Source organism: Trachemys scripta, chromosome 2 (genome assembly GCF_013100865.1).
Source record: "Trachemys scripta elegans isolate TJP31775 chromosome 2, CAS_Tse_1.0, whole genome shotgun sequence".
Classification (NCBI taxonomy): domain Eukaryota; kingdom Metazoa; phylum Chordata; order Testudines; family Emydidae; genus Trachemys; species Trachemys scripta.
The window spans coordinates 76,132,112-76,156,357 of NC_048299.1; the positions used below are offsets into that span (position 1 = coordinate 76,132,112).

At 43.5% G+C, this 24,246-nt stretch overlaps 1 protein-coding gene across 4 annotated transcripts in view; it reads left to right on the forward strand.

Moving 5' to 3' along the window:
• Positions 1-24,246, forward strand: part of NEK11 (NIMA related kinase 11) — a 182,890-nt gene that overhangs the window by 144,539 nt on the left and 14,105 nt on the right. For all 4 annotated transcript variants that reach the window (XM_034760915.1, XM_034760913.1, XM_034760914.1 and 1 more), the window contains one exon: positions 8,572-8,668. In XM_034760915.1, coding sequence (XP_034616806.1) covers positions 8,572-8,668 — 97 coding nt within the window. The remainder of the gene's footprint in view (positions 1-8,571; positions 8,669-24,246) is intronic.

The window sequence follows — 24,246 nt, forward strand, 5'->3', positions numbered from 1 at the left end:
ACTGAGTCCGTGTCCCAGGGTGGAGCTGCAGAGCCATCTCCCACCTCTGTGCAGCCAGTGGCCTGTGCTCCCCAATGCCATGCTGGAGTCTCCACCTTTATTTGACAAATAAAATTTGCAGAATTTTGCAGAATTTTAAAATATTGTGCATAGAATTTATTTATTTATTTGGCACAGAATTTTTAATTTTTTGGCACAGAATGCCCTCAGGAGTAGTGGACAAACTGCGCTGAACTAGATGCAAAATATTGTATTAATCAAGTGACTGCTTACAGAAAAATACCTCTGATGAAATAAATACCTTCTTTGAGGCCAGGGTTACCGAGCACCCTTGGAAAAGTCTGTGAGGATTGTTACGCTAGCAGTACAAAAAGCTCTTCACCAACCTTAACTGAAGCCCCATATTTAATTATAACAGCCCTTTCCCAAGATACTCCAGGCTGATGCCCTTGCATCAGCTATACAATACCCGTAAGATGTTGTTTAATGGAAGGGAAGATATTAGTTTGTGTTTTGAGACCAAGTTTTGTTTGGCCACTTGACAACATGGAGAGAAGGCAAAGAAAGAATGGTTTATTTAGCTTGAATTCCCAGAAAGTCAAGAAGGATGTCTTTAATAATGAAATGTCAGAGCAGAAGAAGCAAAAATATTGGAGCAATAAATATACCAGGACACTACTAAAGGAGAATATACTAGCTTTTTACTACAATGATGTACCTTGCAATATTACAATTAGCTAGAATTTAGAGGGCTGCCAGGCTTAATACTACTTTGTCTTAAGAAAAGTGCCATTTGTGCTTTCTTTTTAAGCCACAGGTAGTCAGGACATCAGTTTTATCTCATATTTGAAATGTAGCAACAGCACTGCGGCCCAAAGCATCATACTAGGGCCTTGGTACAATACTGATTGAGAGCGGACAGAGCCACCTACCAAGTCATCAGCATCATTTTGTGTAGCACCTGCAAAGTACTGACCACTCCAACGTTCCCTAGGCTTGGTCTACACTAGCAACTCATGTCAGTAGAACTACGTCGCTCGGGGGGGGTGGAAAATCCACCCCCCTGAGTGACTCATTTATACTGACCTAAACTCCTGGTGCAGACAGTGCTGTTGACAAGAGGGCTTTTCCCATCGACATAACTACCACCTCTTGGGGAGGTGGATTAACTACACCCATGGGAGAAACCCTCCTGTCAGCATAGGAAGCGTCTTCACTGAAGCGCTACAGCAGCTCAGCTGCACCCTGTTCCCCGCTGCAGCCTTTTAGGTTTAGACAATCCGTTAGTTTAAGAGATTGAATGATAACACAGTTGAAGTTGATAAGGGGCTTCTGTACACAGAGACATTCAGGGAAGTTAATCTGCATTAACTAAAGGTGTAAATTAAAAGTGGATTAGTTAAATTGTATTCCGCCCCTGTGAGGACACTCTCATTCACAATTAAAATAACCTTAATTCAGTTTAGTTTAATTCAGTTGGGCATTGAATTACACTAAACTGAATTAAGGTCACTTTCATTCTTAATGAGAGTGTCCACACAGGGTTTAATCCAGTGTATAGAATATAATTTAAATTCACACCTTTAGTTTATTCGGCTCAGCTTTCCTCAGTGTCTCCCTGTTGATAAACCCATTCATACACATGCTTGCATCATGCTTGACCAAGTTACTAGAAGAGTGTTTACATAGTTTTGCCCTGAAACTGAACCTCTACAAGCATAGAAACTTAGAGTGATATTTTTTTAGGAGCTGCGGTGCAAATTCATTGTTGACAAGAACTGAGCAAGTCATTTCTCGCCATTTTAACTATAAGCACATAGACAAAAACTTGGGTACACAGTAACATTTAGGCACCAGACAAGTAGCTTGGGCTACCGAATGCAACCTCACCTATCTGGTAAATGGCCTTCGATAGTCTGTATTTCACCTTCACCAGTGATTGTCTGAGTATTCAGTGAAGGGTAGCTGACATTGCCTAACCTGGAGGCCTGTGAGATGTAACCTCACTTATAAAACATATCTGACTGATTCCACTTGTCTTATCCCCCCTCACTTCAATAACAACATGATTTTAATGGCCAGTATCTCAAAAACTGCAAGAAACAAGGCTAGGCACCATCCGAATGCTCGTAATCCCATCGTTAATTATTAATGCTAGTAGCTTGTGAGTATAATGGCTGCTAATATCATATTGGAACTGAAGTGAAAGTAAGGGAGGATTTTAAAGCATGGGTGTTGTGTAATTGATTGACCCCCGCCCCATTATTTTGGTTGCCATTGTACAGTAGTTACATAAAACCTCTCAGTTTCACAGAACATAAAGAAATATTAATATTAATCCTGTGGCTGCTGTTTCCTTCTGCCTTCAAAGTCTGAGGGCTTGTCTACATTAACATTTAGTTCATGGCAAGCTGGGGTGTGAATCTAGCCCGCCATGGTCTAACTGTTCATGTGCACCCCACTGATTAACAGACTGCTAATGCACTTTGATCTAGGCCTGTTTCAAAGAGAACTAGATCAAAACACTGTAATATGCATCAGCAGAGTGCACATGAATAGTTAGTCCAAGGCAGGCTAGTGTGGGTAGATTCACTCCCAGTTTGCTGCAGTCTAATTGTTTATGTAGACAAGGCCTGAGAGACCATTTGAAACCCAGGCTGCTGCTGACATCATAAGGATTTCTTCTTTCCAGATACAGAGGGAGCTATAGCAGCCCCACAGCAAATTCTGATTCTATGGGACAAAATTGCTTGATTGTCGTGCTCCATTATATAGCGAGCACAGGTCTAAGCTTGAAAGGCATAAAAAAGACCTAGGGTCAAAGTGTGGCTGGCCATTCATGTGTGAGGGAAAAGTAAAGGGGTCTGCTAGTGTACTCAAGGCAAGAGAGGGCCATTATTTGGAGGGGTTGAACAGCCTGAAGCTCTAGAATCATAGAATCATCGAAGATTAGGGTTGGAAGAGACCTCAGGAGGTCATCTAGTCCAACCCCCTGTTCAAAGCAGGACCAACACCGATTAAATCATCCCAGCCAAGGCTTTGTCAAGTCGGGTCTTAAAAACCTCTAAGGATGGCGATGCCACCATCTCCCTAGGTAACCTATTCCAGTGCTTCACCAACCTCTAGTGAAATAATGTTTCCTAATATCAAACCTAGACCTCTCCCACTGCAACTTGAGATCATTGCTTCTTGTTCTGTCATCTGCCACCACTGAGAACAGCCTAGCTCCATCCTCTTTGGAACCCCGCTTCATGTAGTTAAAGGCTGCTATAAAATCCCCCCCACTCTTCTCTTCTCCAGACTAAATAACCCCAGTTCCCTCAGCCTCTCCTCGTAAGTCATGTGCCCCAGCCCCCTAATCATTTTCGTTGCCCTCCGATGGACTCTCTCTCTCCAATTTGTCCACATCCCTTCTGTAGTGGGGGGACCAAAACTCTAGCAGCCCCAAGAGGTGTGTTTGGTTAAGTAGGGGTGGCTCCATGGTCTCTCCTCTTCTGCACGTCAGACACTGTCGGGGTGGGTGCTGGCTATACTTTATTAAAGGTGTATCAATAGCCGCAGCCCTGCACCTTCCTCCATGCCCTGCATTGCCCTAACAACCTCTTCACAATAGTCAGCAGGGCCGGCTCTAGTTTTTTTGCTGCCGCAAGCAAAAAAAAATTTGGCCGTCCCCCCGCCCCCCACGCTTTTTTTTGGCTTTTACACATGTTTGCACTTTGCAGTTTTGTTTTGACTGTTTAAAATTAAAAAAACTGAAAACAAAATTTGTAGGTAGTGAAATAAAACAATATCCTACTAGTGTAATTTTAACATTTAATTTTAACAAAAACACAATTACAAACAATTTGAGTTCAACTATACACTGTAATGAAAAACGTTAGTGTCTTCCAGTTTCTCATAAATTAAAAGAATTTATATGAACTGAATTTTTCTGGTTTTTATACTTGTGTTGTCTTTTAATAAGTCAGTGAAATCTACATTTTTTGCAATGGTACTTTCAATTGAAATTAATGCAAGTCCTGACATACAATTTTGAGACATGGTGGACCTCAAATAATTTTTTAGTAATTTCAGTTTTGAGAAACTGCACTCACCAGAAGCCACTGATGCTGGTAACGTTAAAAGAATGCGTAACGCTATAGCAGTGTTTGGAGTGAAAAAATCATTTCTTGCTATAAATTCTAATACTTTTAGAGGAGAAGTTTTAGGACTTATTAGCTCAGATAAAGCTATTAATTCATCATACAATTCTACTGCATCAGTGTCAGCAGCGTTATCAGTACTGAGCGCTAAATGTAGGTCTTGGCACTGCTTCATGTGGTCTTCTTTGGAAAACTGATTTTTAATATTTCCAATTGCGTATAAAAATTCAAAAGTTTCACAATGACAAAATCTTTCTTCAATAGAAGTTGTAGCTACATCCAAAATATAATAGAAACATTCAACTTTAACCTTTCGTTTGGATCAAGAATAGGATCATCATGAGCCTCATAACAAAACTGTCTTGTTTTTTTCTGAGGACGAATGAATTGTTGAGGTGCAAACATCGGTTCAAAATCAAGATCATCTGCTACTGTTGTTGCTTCTTTGACAGTTTCTTCAAATCCTTCATCTGAACCGTATTTTTTTAAATATTCCAGCGTTTTATTCAAAATCGTCTTTGCCTCGGATATGTCTATGGTTATGTTCTGCATAACTTTGCTGGTCAAATTAATTTGATTTAGAATATTGTGCCAAATAACCGTGCAACATGAAAATTGAAACTGCATCATTTTCTGAGCCAATGTTTCAGTTTCATGTCGAAATGAAGGATCATACGACAAGTCCTGGCTTATTTCGAATAGTGCATCGTAAATCTCTCCTGATGAATATCGGAATGCTCTAATAGCATCTATCCTGCTTTCCCATCTAGTTTGACTTAGAGGTTTAAGTGTGAGCTTTTGTTCAAGATGCTTCTTCAAGACTGCCCAACGGTGTGTGGAATCACTAAAAAAGTTGTAAATTGCTTGCACTGTGGTAAAATATAAAACGGCATCTTTAGATGATTTGGTGGCATCACTGACAACCAGATTGAGTGAATGCACTTGGCAAGGAATGAAAAAAGCTCGATTGTTTAAATTCAATATTCTTTGCTGTACACCTGCATGTCGTCCTCGCATGTTTGAGCCTTTATCGTACCCTTGGTCACGCATATTTTCTAAAGGTGTTCCAATCTCTGTAGAATTACATCTGTGAGGGCTTTCCCAGTAGTTTCATTCACTGGTATAAATTCTAGAAAGTGTTCACAAATTTTCACTTCTGCATTTTCATCAATTTTCAGAAATCGTAAAACTATTGACATTTGCTTGGTTTTGCTCAGATCTTGAGTACAATCAACTATAATTGAGTAATATTTGGCATGTTTCAAATTTGATAAAATTTCACTATGCACTCCATTAGACATTAATTCTATTATCTCATTTTGTGTATTTTTACCCAAATAATGGGTGTGAATCTCTCCATCTTTCACTCTTTGTACATGCTCAGCCATAACATTATCAAATTTTGCCAATAACTCAACCAATTTTAAGAAATTTCCATTGTTATTCTCATATAAAATATCTGAGGATCCACGGAATGCAAGGCACTGTTCGCCTAGGAAATTAATGATTGCCAGTAAACGTTCCAACACCGCTTGCCAATGTAGAATTTCTGAATTTAGTTGACGTTGCTGTACCGCATCGATTGTTGTACCGGACCGTAATCTGTTTGACAGCTCAATCCCCCAATTTGTCAATGAGCATAAATGATTTTTTGATGTTTCATGTTCTTTCAAATGCTGATGCAAATTTCGCCAGTCATTAAAACCTGCAGTTGCCAGAAGAATGTCCAAGTTACAGAACAGTTTGCAGCAAAAACAAAAAACTACATCTTTGGTCTGTGAATACACTAACCACGATATATTAATTTGTTCCCCATTTTTCATTTTTTTCTTCATATTGGATGGCATAAATCGACGATTTGACTCATTAAATGGATATTCAAATGTAGGATCTAGTTTTGAAGGACCTTTTTTCACAATAATCATTTGCACTGCATCAGTAATTATTGTCGGCCATGTACTTGGATCCGATCCTATGTCAGTCTCTCCACCTTCCAATAATTGTTCTTCAGTTTTAGATTTGGATAACAGTTCTTCATTTCTGGACTCTTCAGCTGAAGTAGTAAATCTTTGGATGGATTGTGATTGTTTGTCTTTATCAGTTAGCGAAGATAATCTTTGGTCAGATTGTTGTTCATCTTTATCAGTGGATAAAGGTAATCCTTGGTTCGATCGGTCTTCATCAGTTGATGAATAATCACCTTCAGTGCATTGCTTAGAGCTTTCTCCTTGATTGTTGACTTTTTTAAAATACTTTTTTGAAGTATGAGATAGTTTTTCTAATTCTTTTTGCCGTTTCTCTCTTTGTTGCCGGTAGGCAGCACCAGAAAGTCATTTTCATTTTTGTCCCGGCATTTTAGTCCTATAACCACTGGCACCGACGCGAAACGGAAATTAACGCGAATGGCGCCGATAGGGCAGCACAGTACACACATGTAATTGTGATTTGAGTGACCGTGTCACAATGTGACATGATATTTTTCACATCACGCTCCTATTGCTCTACTGTACTTGCCATAGGTAAGGCGCTAGTCATTAAGGCGAGAGAGCTCCCCACGAGCTCGGATACACAATGGACCCAGCCCTGCTGGCATTTTCCCAGCATTGAGGCCGCCCATCTGGGAACCCGAGGGGCATGCAATGGAGAGAGCTCTGGGGCTGGAGGAGCCAAGGAAGAGGTGCTGGGCTTGCTGGACAGATGCTGCCCCTCTCTGCCAGGTCACTTGCCCCCTGCAGGGGGGAGGCAGAAGGAGACTCCAGGCACTGGAGTGCTGTGAGGGGCTGGGAAGGGAGGCAGCAGCCTCTGGGGCTCCAGCAGGCAGAAGCTCCCCAGGGGTTCTGGGGAAGCTCCCGCCCGGCCCGACTCTTACCCTTGCTGGGGATCTGGCCTGAGGTGGATTCATCTCCCGTCACTGCCGCTCCCAGGGCCAGGGGTTGGGGCTGCTGCTGGATCCCAGCCCCGCTCATCCTTGGTCTTCGCCTTGGCCCCGGCACGAGCTGGGCTCAGCCTGGGCTGCCACTCCGCTCCCCTCAGCCCTTCCCTGGCAGGAGGCGGCACAGAGGGGAGGAGGAGGAGGAGGCAGAGGCAGGGACAAGCCGAGGAGGAGCGGCCTGCCCGGGCGCCAAGTTCCGCCCGTCCTCTGCAGCCGGGGCAGGGCCACCCTACCGGCTCCCGCCTGGGGGGTGGGAGGGTGGGCGCTGACCGCGGGAGAGCAGTGCGGACAAGCCGAGGAGGAGTGGCCCATCCTCTGCAGCCGGGGAAGGGCTGTGCTACTAGCTCCCGCCACTCTCCTGCGGTCAGCGGTCACACCCCCCACCCCCTAGGCAGGAGTCGGTAGCATGGCCCTGCCCCAGCTGCAGAGGACGGGCCACTCCTCCTCGGCTTGTCCGCACCGCTCTTCCACGGTCAGTGGCCACCCCCCAGGCAGGAGCCGGTAGCACAGCCCTGCCCTGGCTGCAGAGGATGGGCTGCTGCTCCTCGGCTTGCAGCAGCGGGGACAAGCCGAGGAGGAGCGGCCCGTCCTCTGCATCTGGGGCAGGGCCGCGCTACTGGCTCCCTCCTGGGGGGGTGTGGCCGCTGCCCGCGGGAGAGCAGCAGGGCCACACTCCCCACTTAGCCGGCTCCCTGCCCCGCCACCCAGCGGCAGAACAACAGGCTGGTTACTGTCCCCCGGGGCAGTCAGGATCCAGCCCAGGACGCTGCTTGAGGTTTGAGCTGGGGCCCCAGCATTATGCCGCCCCATATATTTTGCCGCCCCAAGCACCTGCTTGTTTAGCTGGTGCCTAGAGCCGCCCCGGTAGTCAGGCAGCTTTCCTCCTACCCATCAACCTGAGCAACACTGTCTCTTGACCATTTCTAAAAGGGCTGGAACTAGTCTTATTCTGACAACAGCTCTTTCAGCTACACTCCTGAAATCACTGGGGAGCTCACTACACCCCTGTGCAGTAGGTAAATGGTGAATACTACGGAAATCCCTTCACCCACGACAGCAGAAGTCTGATGCTGTAAGCACAACACTGAAACCTTACTACATGATCAAGCCAAAGGAGGAACTTGGCTGTCAGAAGAAGGATCTTGTTCCTATAAATAAATACAAGCAAAGTGAACGAAACAGAGAACAAGTCTAAGTAAATTTCTTTTTGTTGAATAGTTTCTCTGTCCCGGTTTTTCCCCATGCGAAAGTTCTTTTTATGTAATACAGTGGTTGAATGACAATTATTGTAAACTGTAAATCTGCTTATCCCTCTGAACTGAGTTGTCTCAATGTGCATTTAATAATCTAATTCATCTTTAATTAATACAGCAATACCATGTGACACAGATAAATTATCTTCCATTTTCTGATTGCCCTTGAATATTGCCTTGAATCTGCAGCACTACTGATGAGATAAAGGCGAATAAGGTTGAGTGTCTGTGCATTGATTTGTAGGTTCTGGGACTGTCACCAGCGTGGCTCCAGTAGTGCCCCAGGGATCGAGCGCAATCAACAACACCATGGCTGAGACCAAGCTGAAACGCATGAGGGAGTAAGTAGCATATATATATATATATATATATATATATATGAAAGCAATACTTAGACCAAGTTGACAGTTTTGAATGACAACAGGACAAAGCAAAAAAATGAGAGAGAAGAGAAGAGAAATTGTGAAATGGATCCCAGAATGTTCATTACAACGGAACGCTCGTCTGCACCAGTTGTGAGGGAAGGATTAACCGTTGCTTCTGAACAGTTCCCCGGTAGTTGGCACAATCATTGTCAGCCTTTCCAGGACCGTACTTTGTCTTCATTGCTTTCTGTGTTGTTCTGAACTTCCCCTTTTTTATCATCTGAACACAAACCCCATAAATCAGTGGCAGATGTTCATGTTCATGTCGTATTCCTTCCCTCACCTGCCCTTTGGCCTTTATTCCGTCATTCCTGCAAAAGATTTTTTCCTATGATCTTGTACCAATTAAATAAGAATATTATTGCTGTAAGCTGGGATTTTCAAAGAAGACTAAGGAAGATAGGCATCAAACTCCCATTGAAACTCCATTAGGCTCCTTTGAAAATGGCTCCTTTGAAAATCTCAGCTATAATAAATAATTATTTCACTTCCTTAGTAGAACAGATATCTGTAGCTTCCCTTCTAATTATATATATTCGTTAATACAGCTTATGCCTATTACAGTAATTACAGAGTATTATTATAGTAACCATGTCAGATTTACTGTACTTCTATCCAGATACTGACCTATTAGTAATGATGCTCCATCAGAACTGAAGTACAGTGTTACAACATTTCAGCTGATCTTAAATTGTGAGTTCTTCCAGACAAGGACAGTGTTTTCCTGTGTGTGTGTGTGTGGACAGTGCCTAGCACATTCCGGGTGTTACCAGAATACAAATAATAAATACAAATTATTAGTGATAGTAGTTATTTAATTGAAACCTCTACAGAAAAAGAACCCAACATTATAACATTGATGCACTACTTAAAACACTGTGCTACACTAAAACGCCCAAGAGAAGTAGGTACCAAATACTCTCTTACTGATGGTCACCCTGAACCAGCTGAGGCCATCCTGTTTTACAGCAGTCCTAAATGTACCATCTCCCTAGGATTTCACTTCCTGGATTGGCCATAGTACTGAGGTCACTCATCATTGGCCAATCTGATTCTTGTCAGTACCATTTTCATGGAGAGCACTTTTGAGAGTGACACATGCATCATGTGCCCAGTGGTTCAGAGGTGAGTTTGGTTAGACAAAATACCCAATAACCTCGCAGACTTCACCCTGCAGGCAAATGGAATTACAGGATAAATCTGCACTATTAAAGATATCTTGATATGTCTTTAGATGTCTTTCATTTCCAGCTGAAAAAAATAGAGCTCTGCCAAATTACTCTCTGTGCAGGATACCAGGCAAAACTTACAGCTTGTAGACCATATTTTCATTATCTGTGCCCTTGAAGATGTTGCTGCTTGCTGGGTTAAGCTTTTGGACCATGGTCTTGCTAAGCTATTTAAAAATAAAGTTATATTTTCCAACAAACAGTATTTGTCAGTTTCCAAGGGGTGCTGAGTCAGACCATGTGTAATGTAAAATATTTCTTGGCACCCAGAAACTTGTAGGATGGGCTCCTTGTGTAAGTTAAAATTTGAGAAAGAAATGTTAAGAGAGTGCTATGCTATACTAGCTTGAAAACAACATGGCCCCAAAATATTTTAATAAACACACTCATTTTGGTGAAAACCCTGGTTTAACATATTGAGAATGATGTTTTTTTTACACTGTGGCCCCTTTACGCTGCCAGAGAAGCATAAAGGGGCCTTTTTGTAAATTAAAATCAGAACCTATTTTTATAAGTCAAAGTAACCACTTAATTATGTAAGCATGTACAGGACTTGTCTGTGGTTACAGAGTTCTAGGCCCCTTGCCCATTGTACGCTGTGCACCATGCCACTGTCTGAACATGCAAAGGTGAGACAGTGTGTTAATTGCAAGAAAATGGGGATGGAAGTGCAGGTGGAAGGAAAAGGCTGATAAGCAGCACACATGCAAATACACACACGGGAATCACAGTAACCTCCTTTGTGTGAACAATCCATGCTTAGAGTATTGTAGGTGGGGTAATACAAAACAGGTTGGGTGAATAGGTGTATGTGTCTGGCCAGAAGGGGACCATCAAGTATCAGCTGTTCTGTTCTCCCCTAAAAAAAACCCAGCGTATAATGCACTGCAAATCTGTGCAAGACAATGCTGCTTAGAGCAAGATTAATATAATTCAGAGTTGTGGTGTTCAGTTTCACTCAGGAAATTGCAACTTTCAAACCTTACTGTAGGGCCTTCCAGTTGACAGACTCCAATAAAAGAGAAGATTGTATATTTTGTTATCATAAAAACTCAGTCGATCAAGAGTCCTCTTTGGGGCATAGAAAGTAAGATCAATAAGGATGGAATATAAGTGCGGTGGAATCCTTGTAACTGGTACATTTTTTTATGGAACCAGAAGCCTGCCAATTAATGATTCTTCCCGTTATCTGATGCTTGTAGGAATACTTTGTGCTGAGAGATACTCTTTTATTTTATGAATTGCTTTAAAGGTAAGCATTGTACACGACAAACACTACAAATTACATTAATGAAAGAAACTCATTTAGTCAACAGAGGGTGAAACTGCAAAAAGAGTGTGGTAGCAAATGTTAATTGACCTCTGTAAATAATGTGAATGGGCTTGCAGACAACATCAGGCAGGACAGTCAATCGAATAGATGTCATGTATTCATTGTTTGGAGTCATTACAAAGTATTGCAGTGACTCCGTTCCCTGGCAGTGCATAGACATACTGTTTATCAGGGTACTAATATAAGCAGATTTGGCTATATCGGTGCACAGGGATTTTTGTAGTGTATTCATATTAGAGGATGCCTGGAGATGGTGCTAAAAGAACATCTCAGTCTTTACAATAACAGAGGGTCCTGTGGCGCCTTTAAGACTAACAGAAGTATTGGGAGCATAAGCTTTCTTCAGATGCAAGAAGTGAGGTTCTTACCCACGAAAGCTTATGCTCCCAATACTTCTGTTAGTCTTAAAGGTGCTACAGGACCCTCTGTTACTTTTTACAGATTCAGACTAACACGGCTACCCCTCTGATACTCAGTCTTTACAGGAATGTAGAATGAAGTCACTGAGCTTTTTGAATATAATAACTCAGATACCCAACCACAGTTTGCCATATTTAGGGAAACTAATTTTCCTTCTCTGAGTGATTGTCTACATGGCTTCAACTTCACGGTGCGCATGCATCCCAGACACTGAAGACTGGGATCTTTTGGTCAGCAGTGTCTGTTGAGGCCATACCTGCACCTTCAATGGTCCTGCATCACCCCTCAAAGGGACTCAAAGGACAGAGCGGAGCTAACTGTCCCTTAGTTCTGTCTTACCGCCATGGCAATGAGACAGAACTGAGAGAGCCGTGTCACTGTCTCTTGCATTTGTGCTCATTAAAATGAATTTGTTCATATATAGTCACCCTAGTAGTGTTGTTCCTAGTTAGTTAGGAAAATAGTTTTATTAGGTTTTAGTTTAAGTGAACTTTTTTCCTAGTGTTTGTTTACCTGGTAGTGGGTGGGCAGCTTCATGGTTCAATGAAAATCCCCTGGGTCTCAGTGTTGTTCATCTTGTGAGGCAGCGGTACCCCTCAATGATAGACACTCAAAATGTTTGTTTGGTCTCAGTGAGGGGCATATCACTGAGAAAGGTTCTGTTTGTCATTCATTCTCCAAACAAACTTGATTAGTGAGGGATTCTCTCTTTTTTTGGACAAATCAATGAGATCTGCTTCAGATCCCAGCTAACAAACCCCTTCTGGCTCTGAGTATCCTCCACTGAAAGTGCCCCAGCAAGCACTGGCTCTGGGCTAACCTCCAGGGCTCCTGTTTCTTCACTGAAGCATTCCTCAGATGCTCCTCCTATCAAGTCTTCGGGCTTATCATCACTACCAGGGTAAGTCAACCTAAGTTACCCCACTCCAGCTATGTGAATAACGTAGCTGGAGTTGACGTAGCTTATGTTGATTTACCCCGATGTCTTCACTGCGCTGCGTTGATGGGAGATCCTCTCTGGTCAACTTACCTTGCTCTTCTCAGAGAGGTGGAGTACCGGGGTCGACCAGAGAGTGCTCTGCTGTCAATTTAGTAAATCTTCATTAAACCTGCTAAATCGACATCCACTGCATTTATTGCAGCAGAGTTGATCTCCCCCATAGTGAAGATAAGCCCTTCCTCTGCTGCCAAAAGTAGTAGGACGCAGCACTGTTCCTCTAAGGAGAACATGCAGAGCTGTCCCTAGGGTATGGCAAATTGGGGTGACCTTCGTGAGGAGGCGGGTGGGGAGATGATTTGGGAGGTGGGCAGGTGGGGAGGGTGAGGAGGAACCCTCCTACCATCCTTCCCCCCTCTCCCCAATGCCTGCTGGCGGGCCCTGCCAATCAGCACCTCCTCCTCCCTCCCCACGCATACTGGCAATCATCTGTTTTGCCGCGACTGGAGGTGCTGGGGGCGAGGGGAGAGGAGTGAGGGCACAGCACACTCAAGGGAGGGAGCGGAACTGGGCGGGGAAGAGGTGGGGCGGATCCTGAGCAGAGCTGGCAGGGAGCACCCCCGACAGATAGAAAGTCAGCGCCTATGTCCCAGGCCCTGCACCCCTCTAGGGATGGCAATGAGCACAGGTGCTGGTCTCCATTCCAGGGACCTAGCAAAAGAAAGAGGAAAACATCTCTTCTTCCCACTTTAAATAAAGGTAGCTTAAGGCCTGACCTAAGCCCCTTTGGCACCCATAGTGATGCCAATCCCATGCTTCAGTACCGTCTAAACATCAGTCACAAGCTGCTTTTGGTACAGTCTGGACTGCCTCCGAGCTCTCAGTACTGGCTGGCAGTGGGATACCAATGTTTTGGTATTGGCCGCATCGGCACCTTTTCCAATTTGTTACTCTTGATACCAACAACTTTGGCACAGAAGTTTACAGCACTGGGTGGTTTAACTATTTCAGCCCTTCTGGGGTCCCCTTTATTGTTTTCCACAGTGAAGATATCTTCAGTGGGGGTGGAGGTGAAGGGGGAACAATTAACAAAAAGTTTTGTCCTGAGATGTTCCACAGTAGTTCATCTGGTGTTGAGACGTGCAAGGGAATTCCTCCCAACAGCTGAATTTGCAATTCAAAGCAGAAGGAGGAAAGGAACAAAAAGTCCTAAGAAGGAGGAACTGTATCTTTTATGCTGGTTGGACTCTGAGGGAGCAAGGATTACTAAGCACAAGCAAAAGATCCTCAGTGCTTGCCAGGATTAGCCCTAAAGGACACATAAAACTTGCTTATTATAGAACTGGGGTGGGCAAACTACAGCCTGGGGGCCACATCCGGCCCTTCAGACGTTTTAATCCGGCCATCGAGCTCCAGCCGGGGCGTGGGGTCTGGGGCTTTCCCCGCTCCATGCATGCCATGGATGGGAACCGCGGCCAATGGGAGCTGCAGAGGTGGCACCTGCAGACTGGGTAGCACGCAAAGCCGCCTGGCCGTGCCTCCGCGTAGGAGCTGGATGGGGGACATGCTGCTGTTTCTGGGAGCTGCTTAAGGTAAGCGCTGCCCAGAGCCTGCACCCCTCCTCTCTCACATGTCCTTGCCCCAGCCCTGATCCCCCTCCCACCCTCCGAACCCCTCAGTCCCAGCCCGGAGCACCCTCCTGCACCCCCAATTCTTTATCCCCAGCCCTACGCCAGAGCCAGCACCCCCAGCCAGAGCCTTCACCCACTCCTGCAGTCCAACCCCCCAATTTCGTGAGCATTCATGGCCCGGCATATCATTTCCATACCCAGATGTGGCCCTCAAGCCAAAAAGTTTGCCCATCCCTGTTATAGAAGCTTCTATTAGTTTTGGAAAATTAAAATTGGAATTCATTTGTGTGTATGTGTTTACTTGCATTAACCTTGTAAATGGCTCTCTTATTTACTTTTCCTAGTTAATAAATCTTTTGATAGTTTATTATTGGATTAGCTACAAGTGTTGTCCTTGGTGTGAGATTTAATGTGAAATTGACCTGGGATAAGTGACTAGTCTTTTGGGACTGGGAATAACCTGAATATTATTGTGATTTTTGGTGTAAGGGACCATCTGTCACATAGGCAAGCTTACCTGGGTGGCAATACAGACCGGAGTACACAAGAGGACTGTCTGTGACTCCATGTTAAGGCTGTTATAGTGCTTGAGGAATTTACACTTGATACTTGGTTGTTGAAATCTAAGTATAGAACACACAACCAATTTGGATTTTGTGCCCTGCTTCTTAACAGTCTGCCCTGAAGTTGGTACCCATGCTCTTGAATTACTACAGGACACCTTGACAATCAGCCATACCAAAGACCCTCCAAACTGCCTAGAGAGAAACAGAAGTTTCATTGGAGAAGGACTTCTTCTTCTACTGCAACTTCAGTGAGGCAGACACCAGCTTCAAAACAGTTTGGTGGTTGTGTTGAGAGTTGTCGGGAACCCCATTAGGAGATCAGTCGATTTATTTTGGAGGAGCTTGGAATAGCATTACCACTGACCAGTGGGTCCTCAAGAACACTGAAACAGGCTATTCAATTCAGTTTCAAGCAATTCCTACCAATTCAGTTTCAAGCAATTCCTACTCACCACCTACATTTCCAATCCTTTTTCAGGGACTATCTTCTTGAGAGACTGTTGCAACAAAAGGTGGAATCCCTTCTCACTCTTCAAGCAACAGAAGAAGTTCCTCATCTGGTCAGTGGGAAGGGGTTTTATTTCCTTTACTTTCCAAATAGAATAGGATGCTCGTGCCCTGTTCTGGACAGCAGAGAACTCAACATCATTGTTCACCAGTTCAAGTTCAGAATTGTGAGCCTGGCCTCAGTAATCCCTATCTTAGATCCTCAAGACTGGCTTGCAGCTCTCCACCTCCAGGATGCGTATTTCAATGTATCAATCCATCCTGCTCACAGAAGATACTTAAGATGTGCAGAGGGGACTTCACACTCCCTGTCCAGAGTACTGTCAACAGCCCCAAGAGTTTTCACAAAAGATCTGCCTGTCATAGCAGCTCATTTTAGGAAACAAGGCATTCTGGTTTGTCCCTTGATGACTGGCTGATTTGGGGATGCTCTCCTCAGCAAGTCATAGGCAGCAAGCATTGGCACTCCAGCTCTTCCCCACTCCAGGGCTCCCAATCAACAGACATCCTCACTCCTGCTGATGCAAAAAATAGACTTTGCAGGAGCACTTCCAGACTCTGCAACAGCGAGAGGATCTTTACCCTGAAGCAGGTTTGCCCCATTGTCAGACCTCATAAATCAGTTAGCCAAATCCACTGACAACAGTCAGGACTTGTCTAGGAATGTTAGGCTGCGTGACCTTGTGCCTGTGTGAGACTCAGTAAGTTAGACTTCACCATCATTGTTTTTTTGAAAAGGTGGTTGAAGTCCACTTACCACCCAAGCAGACATGACATAGACATGGCAGTTCAAGTACCTCAAGGAGTCCTATTATTATTAAATTGGTGACATTTTCAAGGTGGTTCCATTTTTTCCACCTCTACCAACAAAGATTTTGCCCAAAGCCCTCTCAGAGTTTCATCTGAGCCAAAGGATATATTTACCATTGCGCCTCATAAGCAATATTCTACCCAAGGTGTGTGTGTGGGGGGTGTCTAGGCGTCACACATTAGATGTCCCTAGAGTCCTGTCTTTTTATTTGAATAGAACTAACTCCTTTAGGATCTCACTAAAGTTATTTCTTGTTTTTGCTGAAAGAATGAAGGGACAAGCGACATTGTCCCAAAGACTGTCCAATGGTACCTGTGTCGCTAGACTAGAATCCTCTGCCCAGGCAGAGCACAAGCAGCTTCTGCAGCATTGTTCCCATTGCTGAAATTTGTGAAGCAGTCACCTGAGGGTCAGTACGTACATTTACTAAATTCTTTTCTTTGGTCCTGGCATCTAGATCTGCTGCCTGTTCTGGCAGACCTTCTTTTGCAATCTCTGTTTAAGTAGATGCCGAGTGCCTCCTTCTTACATGAGGGCACCTCTTGTGAGTTGCCAAGAGTGGAATACTTATGGACAATCACTCAAAGAAGAAGGACTGGTTACTTACTTTACAGTAACTATTGTTCTCTGAGATGTGTTCTCTCAGTGTGTTCCACAACCTGCCCTCCTTCCCCACTATTACTGAGCTTGATAGCACTTGCTTTCTCTGTTGGCGAAGGATCAGAGGGCTAGTTGGCCCCTGCTCTGCCCTCTGCTGGGTGGCTGTAAGGGCACTCAGGGCACAGGCATGGCCCCACTGGACACCGCTGGCCAAAAGATTCTGATCTGGAGTGCATGAGGTGCATGTGCACCAAGAGTGAACCCATGTGGACAACACATCTCGAAGAACCACAGTTACCATAAAGTGCATAACTGTTCTTTGTTTCATTTTGAAAAAGATAGGTGATGTGTGCTGCCATGTATCTGGAAGGTTTCTGGGGATATTCTTAAGTGCTTCCCAAGATGCGATATGATTATATAACCAAGGGAAAGTTACGAAGTTTTTTCAAGACCAGGATAAGAGGTGACTGGATCACTTTCTATATGAACATCCACGGAGAGAAGATTTTTTTGATAGGAAAGGTCTCTTTTATGTAGCAGACAAAGTGGCTAGAAGCTGAAACTAGACAAATTCAGACTGGAAATAAGACACATATTTTTAATAGTGGTGGTAACTAACCATTGGAACAACTTACCTAGGGATGTGGTGGAATCTCTATCACATGGTGTCTTTGCATCAAGACTGGGTATCTATCTAAAAGATATGCTCTAGGTCAATCAGAATTTATGGGCTTGATGCAGGAGTTACCAGGTGAGGTTCTAAAGCCTGCGTAATACAAGTCACACTGGATGATCAGAATGGGGGTGAGGTGAAGTTGGTCACATTCACTATTCCAACTCTTAGAGGGTTATAGCATTTGCAGCCCATCTGTGCCAAAGAACAAGGATTTTGTTCCCCTGAAGCCTTCCCAGTATTATGTGCAGGACTCTCTTTCTTGGGCTTTGCTTGCAGGATTGGGATTTGGGCCTTATTGAATATGGCTGGCTTTAGAATAACAGAATATATACAAAATAGAATGCATATCTTTTTCTTTTGATCCTGAAAATATCAAAAGGAATAAAAACATTAAAAGGGAGAAAGGACTATAAATGCAGTGTTTCATGCTCCTTTACAAAGGTATCCATGAACACATACAATGACTCAGTTGAATAGATGTGCAGGTAAGAATTCAATAAAATGTATATGGGTAAAAAGAAAGGGCTTTTATGCCCCAAATTTTAAGAAAATTAAGATCCTAGAGCACAGCAGTAAATGCCTTTTATTCAGTTCCCAAAGTCTTGCACACAGCAGCATACCATGATCAGGCAAAAGACTTCATCATCACCTGCTGAGTGTAAGTAAAATTGTCTTTCAGGCGCTGCAGAGAAAAGCATTTGGTGATATTTTTGTTCTGGTCTTGTGATTGCTCATGGCACTGTTGGTTTAGATTCATGAATAGTAAGTATATGTGCTGTTTGTGTTTGTGATGTTGGCATCGAATGTGTTATTTCTCTTAAAAATTCAGAAAGAAAGGTCAAGTGACATAAATGAATGAGCACCATATAGTCTTTAAGATTAGCGTCTCAGATTATGCCTAAACTAAGGAACAGGTTTTCTAAATTGTTTGTGCATGTTTCCAAAGGATTGGGGTAAGGAGTCTAGTAGGTTTGACTTTTTTTTTTAACAGCAGTTGGGTGGATTTTCAAAGGTGCTTGTCGTTGGCCTAATATTGCTGTCATTGGTGTTTTACCATTGACATTAATGAGAACAGCATTAAGCCAATGCTCCCAATAGAAAAGTGTCCATGTTCAAAAAAACAGCACTATGTTTGGTGCTTGCTGGCACTCACTTTAGAGGTTGATATTTGAATGGACACTAATTACTGGAGAGGAAATACACCCTGTCACTGCCTGAGCCATAACTGATTTTTGCATCTGAATAGAGGACATCATTCTGCAGTGCTAGTAGTCCAGGAACTTCCATGGGCACTAAATTCTCTCTCAAATGTACATTTAGCACGTCTGTATTTTAGTTCAGCACTTTACCTATATTTTAAAGTAATAATTTCTGCATTATGACAAAAGAAGCTTTTAAAATATAGTTACTTTTTTTTTGTTTTGCTTCCAGTGGTCTAATCTTACGAGTCATTTACATATACATCCTCTCAGTCGCACACGGACTGAGGGCTTGTCTTCATGAACAATTAGGTCGTGACAAGCTGGGGTGGGAATCTATCCTGCACTAGCTCTAACTGTCCATGTGGATCCTTTTGATGTATATTAACAGTTTGTTAATGCACTATGATCTAGTCCCATTTCAAAGAGGACCAGATCAGAGTGCATTAATTAACTATTAAAGTGCCTCCACTTGATCCACGTGGACAGGTGGACAAGCCCAAAGTCTCTCTCGCACATAGTTTAAAGATGCACTTCTTTTTCTGTTAATTATGTAGGCTCTTAGTCAACAAACCAAGGAAACATAAGCCTCACTTTAAGCACATTACCATCAGTGGGACTGCTCGTGTACTTAAAGTTAAACACATACTTAATTTTGTGCCTTAGATATTTTAATTTTGCTGGTTGCTTTATAAAAAGATAGGGCAAGATTGTAGGTTGGACTGCATGCCTGCTCAGGAGCATAAGAGGGAGAAAGAACTCCCCTTACACAGGTTACCCAGACCCAGGGTTCTGGCATGTGGGAGTGAGTTGGTGCTGCAGGCCTGGTACTCCATCCTGTCTCAGAGCAGGTGGGTGGAGAAGGACAGGGAGTGGAACCTTGGCTCTATCCCACCCGTACTGTGTCAGCCGCAGAGCTGAGCTGGTAAAGAAGAAATTCTGTAGGCCAGGTGACTAATAAATGGTTCCCTTCTTCTGAAACAGCTGCCTGTGTTGTTGTAAACACTCATTGAGAGCATTGCAGCCTGAAAGGGTACAGTAAAACAGGACTCTGGCTTGGCTAGATTCGCTGCAGGTAGCCATGGAGTGCGACAGCATTCGCTGGTGCCAAAGGCCCCATCTCAGTCTTGGGGTATGTCTACACTGTGACCCCCCCCCCCTTCATGGCACTGAATCTCAGCACCCAGGGCAGCTGACTCAGGTTTGCAAGGCTCTGGCTGGGGGGTTAAAAATTGTAGTGTAGAATTCAGGCTCTCGGAGCTCGAGCTCTGAGACCTTGTGATGGGGAGGGTCTCAGAGCCCGGGCTCCAGCCTGAGCATCGACACTGCAATTTTATAGCCCTACAACCCAAGCCGCACAAGCCACCAGTCTTTTATCACAGTGTAGATGTACCCTTGGAAGCCACGGGCCTGCCCCCATAGAGCTAAGTCGTTCCTTAGGGCACAGCACGCTAAGGGGTCACTCCCAAGAGACTGGTTACAAGCTGAGTCACAGACCAGACCTGATGACAAGCCCCTATACAAGAAATACATCAAAACGCTTGATTAATTCCAGTTTTCTCTAGAAGGAAATGCATTACCAGAGACTTCCCCATTTCCGTTGAATACATGCAGCGTCACACACAGAGCGACGGAAACAGAATTAATGCACCTCAGGATTTACATTTACAGGTAAAATTTTTATCCTCCTGCTCAACAGGAAAAATAGTCTGTATTTTGAGTTTGAAATTATGTCATCTTTAAAAATGTGAAGACTATTCCTTCTGTGCACCCAAATAATGCAGAGGGATGCCTTTCATTTAGCTTGTTTTTCAGCTTTATGGCATCTGCCACTGGTATAAATAGGAACCCATAAATAGTACCAGACATGTAGTTTGTGATCTTTTGTTTTATTTAGCAGGAAGCATTGGCAAATACTGAAAATACTGAATGAGTTTAATAAGGGATGGAACTGATCTGCAGTTTTAATTATTATACTGTGTTCAAAGTAATAAAGCATGGTAGATTGAGGTGTTCTCATGTAAATGCACTTAATGAGCTACCCGTTTCTGTACACAAGCAGGAAAAGTTTCTGTCTTTTTTGGTTATGTGAATATGATGTTCCCGGATGGTTCCAGATGGATGATTTTGGAAAATGAAATCACATACCTTTGTACCAAATACAAATCTACTCCAGAGCCCAGTGCACTCAATGGAAATACTCCCATTCACTTCAGTGGAGTTTTGATCGGGCACATAATATGGGCCGTAGTATTTGAAGCATTCCTGAACTGCTCCCCCAATATATATCACTCAGCTCTGTAGGCTAAGTGAATTGGTCATTCTTTTGCTAGTCCTTAGTACAAAGGGTACCGGCACAATGGGTACTAATTAGCCCTCTTGCTTGCTCTCTCAGGAGAGGTGCCAAAGAATAAAGCCCCAGTTCAGCAAATCATTTAAGCATGTTCATAGCTTGATGCACAGGAGTGGTCCCCTTGTCTTGAGTCAGACTACTCATGCTTAAAGCTACAGATATGCTTAAGTCCGTTGCTGAACCAGCCACTAAATGTGCACAGTGATTGAACTTCCACCCTCACTTGTAGGGACCATTCTTGCAGGTCATCCTTTTATCTGGAGACTGTCCTCAGGGCAAGGCAGGGAAGCTTACATTGCTCCTTTCTGAGCTATACCTGTGGATAAAGCGAGAACGTCACTTTATAGGGCTATCACTTCCACAGTTTTCGCCAGCACTAAATTCATGATGAGTAAATTTAAAATAAGTGAAGATGGCAATCAGAGTGGGCAGAGGCGCACAAGATCTAGAGATCCTACTAACCACAGTGCCAAAAACCACTATTAAGCCTTAGTACATTTTCTTGGGGAAATAAAATGAGCTAAATGGGTCCGGGGACTCTTAACAAGAAACACATTCTAACCTCTAAAAGAAAGCAATGAGAGAGAGAGAGAGAGAGAGAGAGAGAGAGTGTGTGTAAAAAAAACCTTGTTCAGATCCTTTAAATTTCTTAATTGAGCTAAGCGTTGTAGACCGATGGCATATTTCATTCTCTTTTGCTGCCTTGAATTCTTTATTGTGACATGTATTGTTTATAGAGAAAGATGAGCTTGAACCTGCTTTAAATACCCAAGATCATTTGTATTCAGTTTGATAATTAATTACATTCCACTAATGTACATAGCACAAATTATTACAAGTATGCATTAGGCTCATTTTAAAGAAATGTCAAGTAGCCCATAACATTCACAACATTAAGGAAATTATATGGCTGTTACATCTTATTTTGCATAAAAAGCATGGATTTTTTCCTTGTTTTTCTCATGCTGTGCATGCACAATAATACACAGATTGAGCTATTCAGATTTCAAGCTTGAAAAAGCTTAATAAGAGAGTTGATTTTTGTCAATATTTTGCAAATGTGAGAATGTTTTCACACATCATTAACAATAGTCTAGTTCAATACGGTGCCATTTAACATATCATTGCAATGTTTAGTAAACCCAACATTCTGACCCTGCAAGATTTACAGATGTGCACAAAAATAATTTAGCTAGCTAAAATGTAAATATTGTTCATTTGTTCGCCAGAGCCTAGGTAGGACTACAAATGCATTCCTATTTGCTCTGTCATTTTTGTCTTTCATAGGTATGTTCACTAAGTTGTCTAATACTACAGTGTTTTCTGAAAGGAAAATCAGTTTCTTTTTCTCGTACATTCAACACAATATATTTTAATTGTCATACTGTGCTATATTTGTTGCACATAGTACAGAATATGTAAGCCATTAAGGTGTAAACCTGGCCCTCCCCTGACAGACACAAAAAGTTCGTGGGGCTTTTCCTGTCTACCTGGCCAATGCATCTGAGTTGAGACTGCTGTCCAGAGCGGTCACAATGGAGCACTCTGGGATAGCTCCCGGAGGCCAATACCATCAAATTGCGTCCACACTACCCCAAATTCGACCCAGCAGGGTCGATTTCAGTGCTAATCCCCTCGTCGGGGAGGAGTACAGAAATCGATTTTAAGAGCCCTTTAAGTCGACAAAAATGGCTTTGTTGTGTGGATGTGTGCAGGGTTAAATCGATCTAACGCTGCTAAATTCTATCTAAACTCGTAGTGTAGACCAGGGCTAAATAAATCTTGTGTGATGATTGTGGGTAATTGTTGACTTTTAATGGCAACCATTGCACTTCAGGCTTCAAGAAGCAGTAATTGTGTGGTGTATGGAAGGAAGCTACTATTCAGACATATCTGCGTCTGTTCTAGTATAATAAATGCAACAGACATTAATAGGCAAAGTAAATTGGGTCAAGAATCTGTCTAATGTGTTGAGAATTTTTGCTTCATCTAGCTCAGAGATGGATGCTGTTGTATTGACAACATCTAGGAAGTCTTTGTACACTGACCATGCTAAATTCCCGAATATTTACTAAATTAATTTTACCCAGGCCGTAGAATGTCAGCAGGTTTAGAAACAGTTTGCAATCTGGGGACTGTCATCTGATCTTTTTTTTTTTAGTCTCTGGACTGTGTCAGGTGTTACTAAGGACCTGGATACTAGCAATTGTTTCAACTAAATCTAGAAAATAGAGAAATACTGACTGATTGAAATGACCCCATGAGTGAAATTCCCGGGTCCATTAGATTATATATAATCTTTTTTCTTGCTCAACAAATAGGCAGTCACTTAAAATGACCCATCTGAAGAAAGCTGGGTGAGGTAATATCTTTTTCAAATCTTTATTGAAAAAGTAACATTCTAACGAGCTACCCATGGTCTTCTGAGCTACAGTTATGCTACCTATTGTATATGGTACAGTTTAGTAGTCTTACTGCAGCGTTCTTCAGCACTAGAACAGAGACTGATAATTGCTTTCAGTGCTTTTATATCTAAGCATTGGAATACAATGTATTATGTTAATTAATTATTGACCATTTTCTTTACTGATTTTTTTAATTACTTTGTTAATATTAATCACTGCTATTCAGACAGAGATTCTGTGTCAGGTGTGTACAACACATTTAGGGAGTAGAAACAGTGTCTCACTGAACTGTTAGTCCATCAACACAAATTTACTATTATCCATCATTAAGGCTATGTTTTAGCAGGCAGTAAACAAAACAAAACAAAAATTCACCAGCCTGTGACCTGTCCATGACTTTTACTATATACCCCTAACTATAACTTGGGTCAGGGGGCCACGGGTACTCTGAGGGGCAGGCCGGGGTGCTGTGGGTGCTGGGGAGTGGCCCAGGACCCCCGCTGGTGCTGGTGGGGAGGCGGGCAACAGCATGCGGCCTAGGACCCATGCTGCGGGGGGGCGGTGGGCAGCAGTGGTGCATGACCCGGGAACCCCACTGGTGCTGGGGGAGGAGGAGCGGGTGGCAGTGCGCGGCCTGGGACCCCTGCTGGTGCTGCGGGGAGTGTGGGGGGGGCGGGGCTGGCAGGCTCCCTACCCAGCTCCGACAGGCATGTCCCTGCAGCTCCTATGGGGAGGGGCAGCCAGGGGGGTGCCACACACTGCTCCCGCCACAAGCGCTGGCTCTGCAGCTGCCATTGGCCAGGAACCGCAGCCAATGGGAGCTGCTG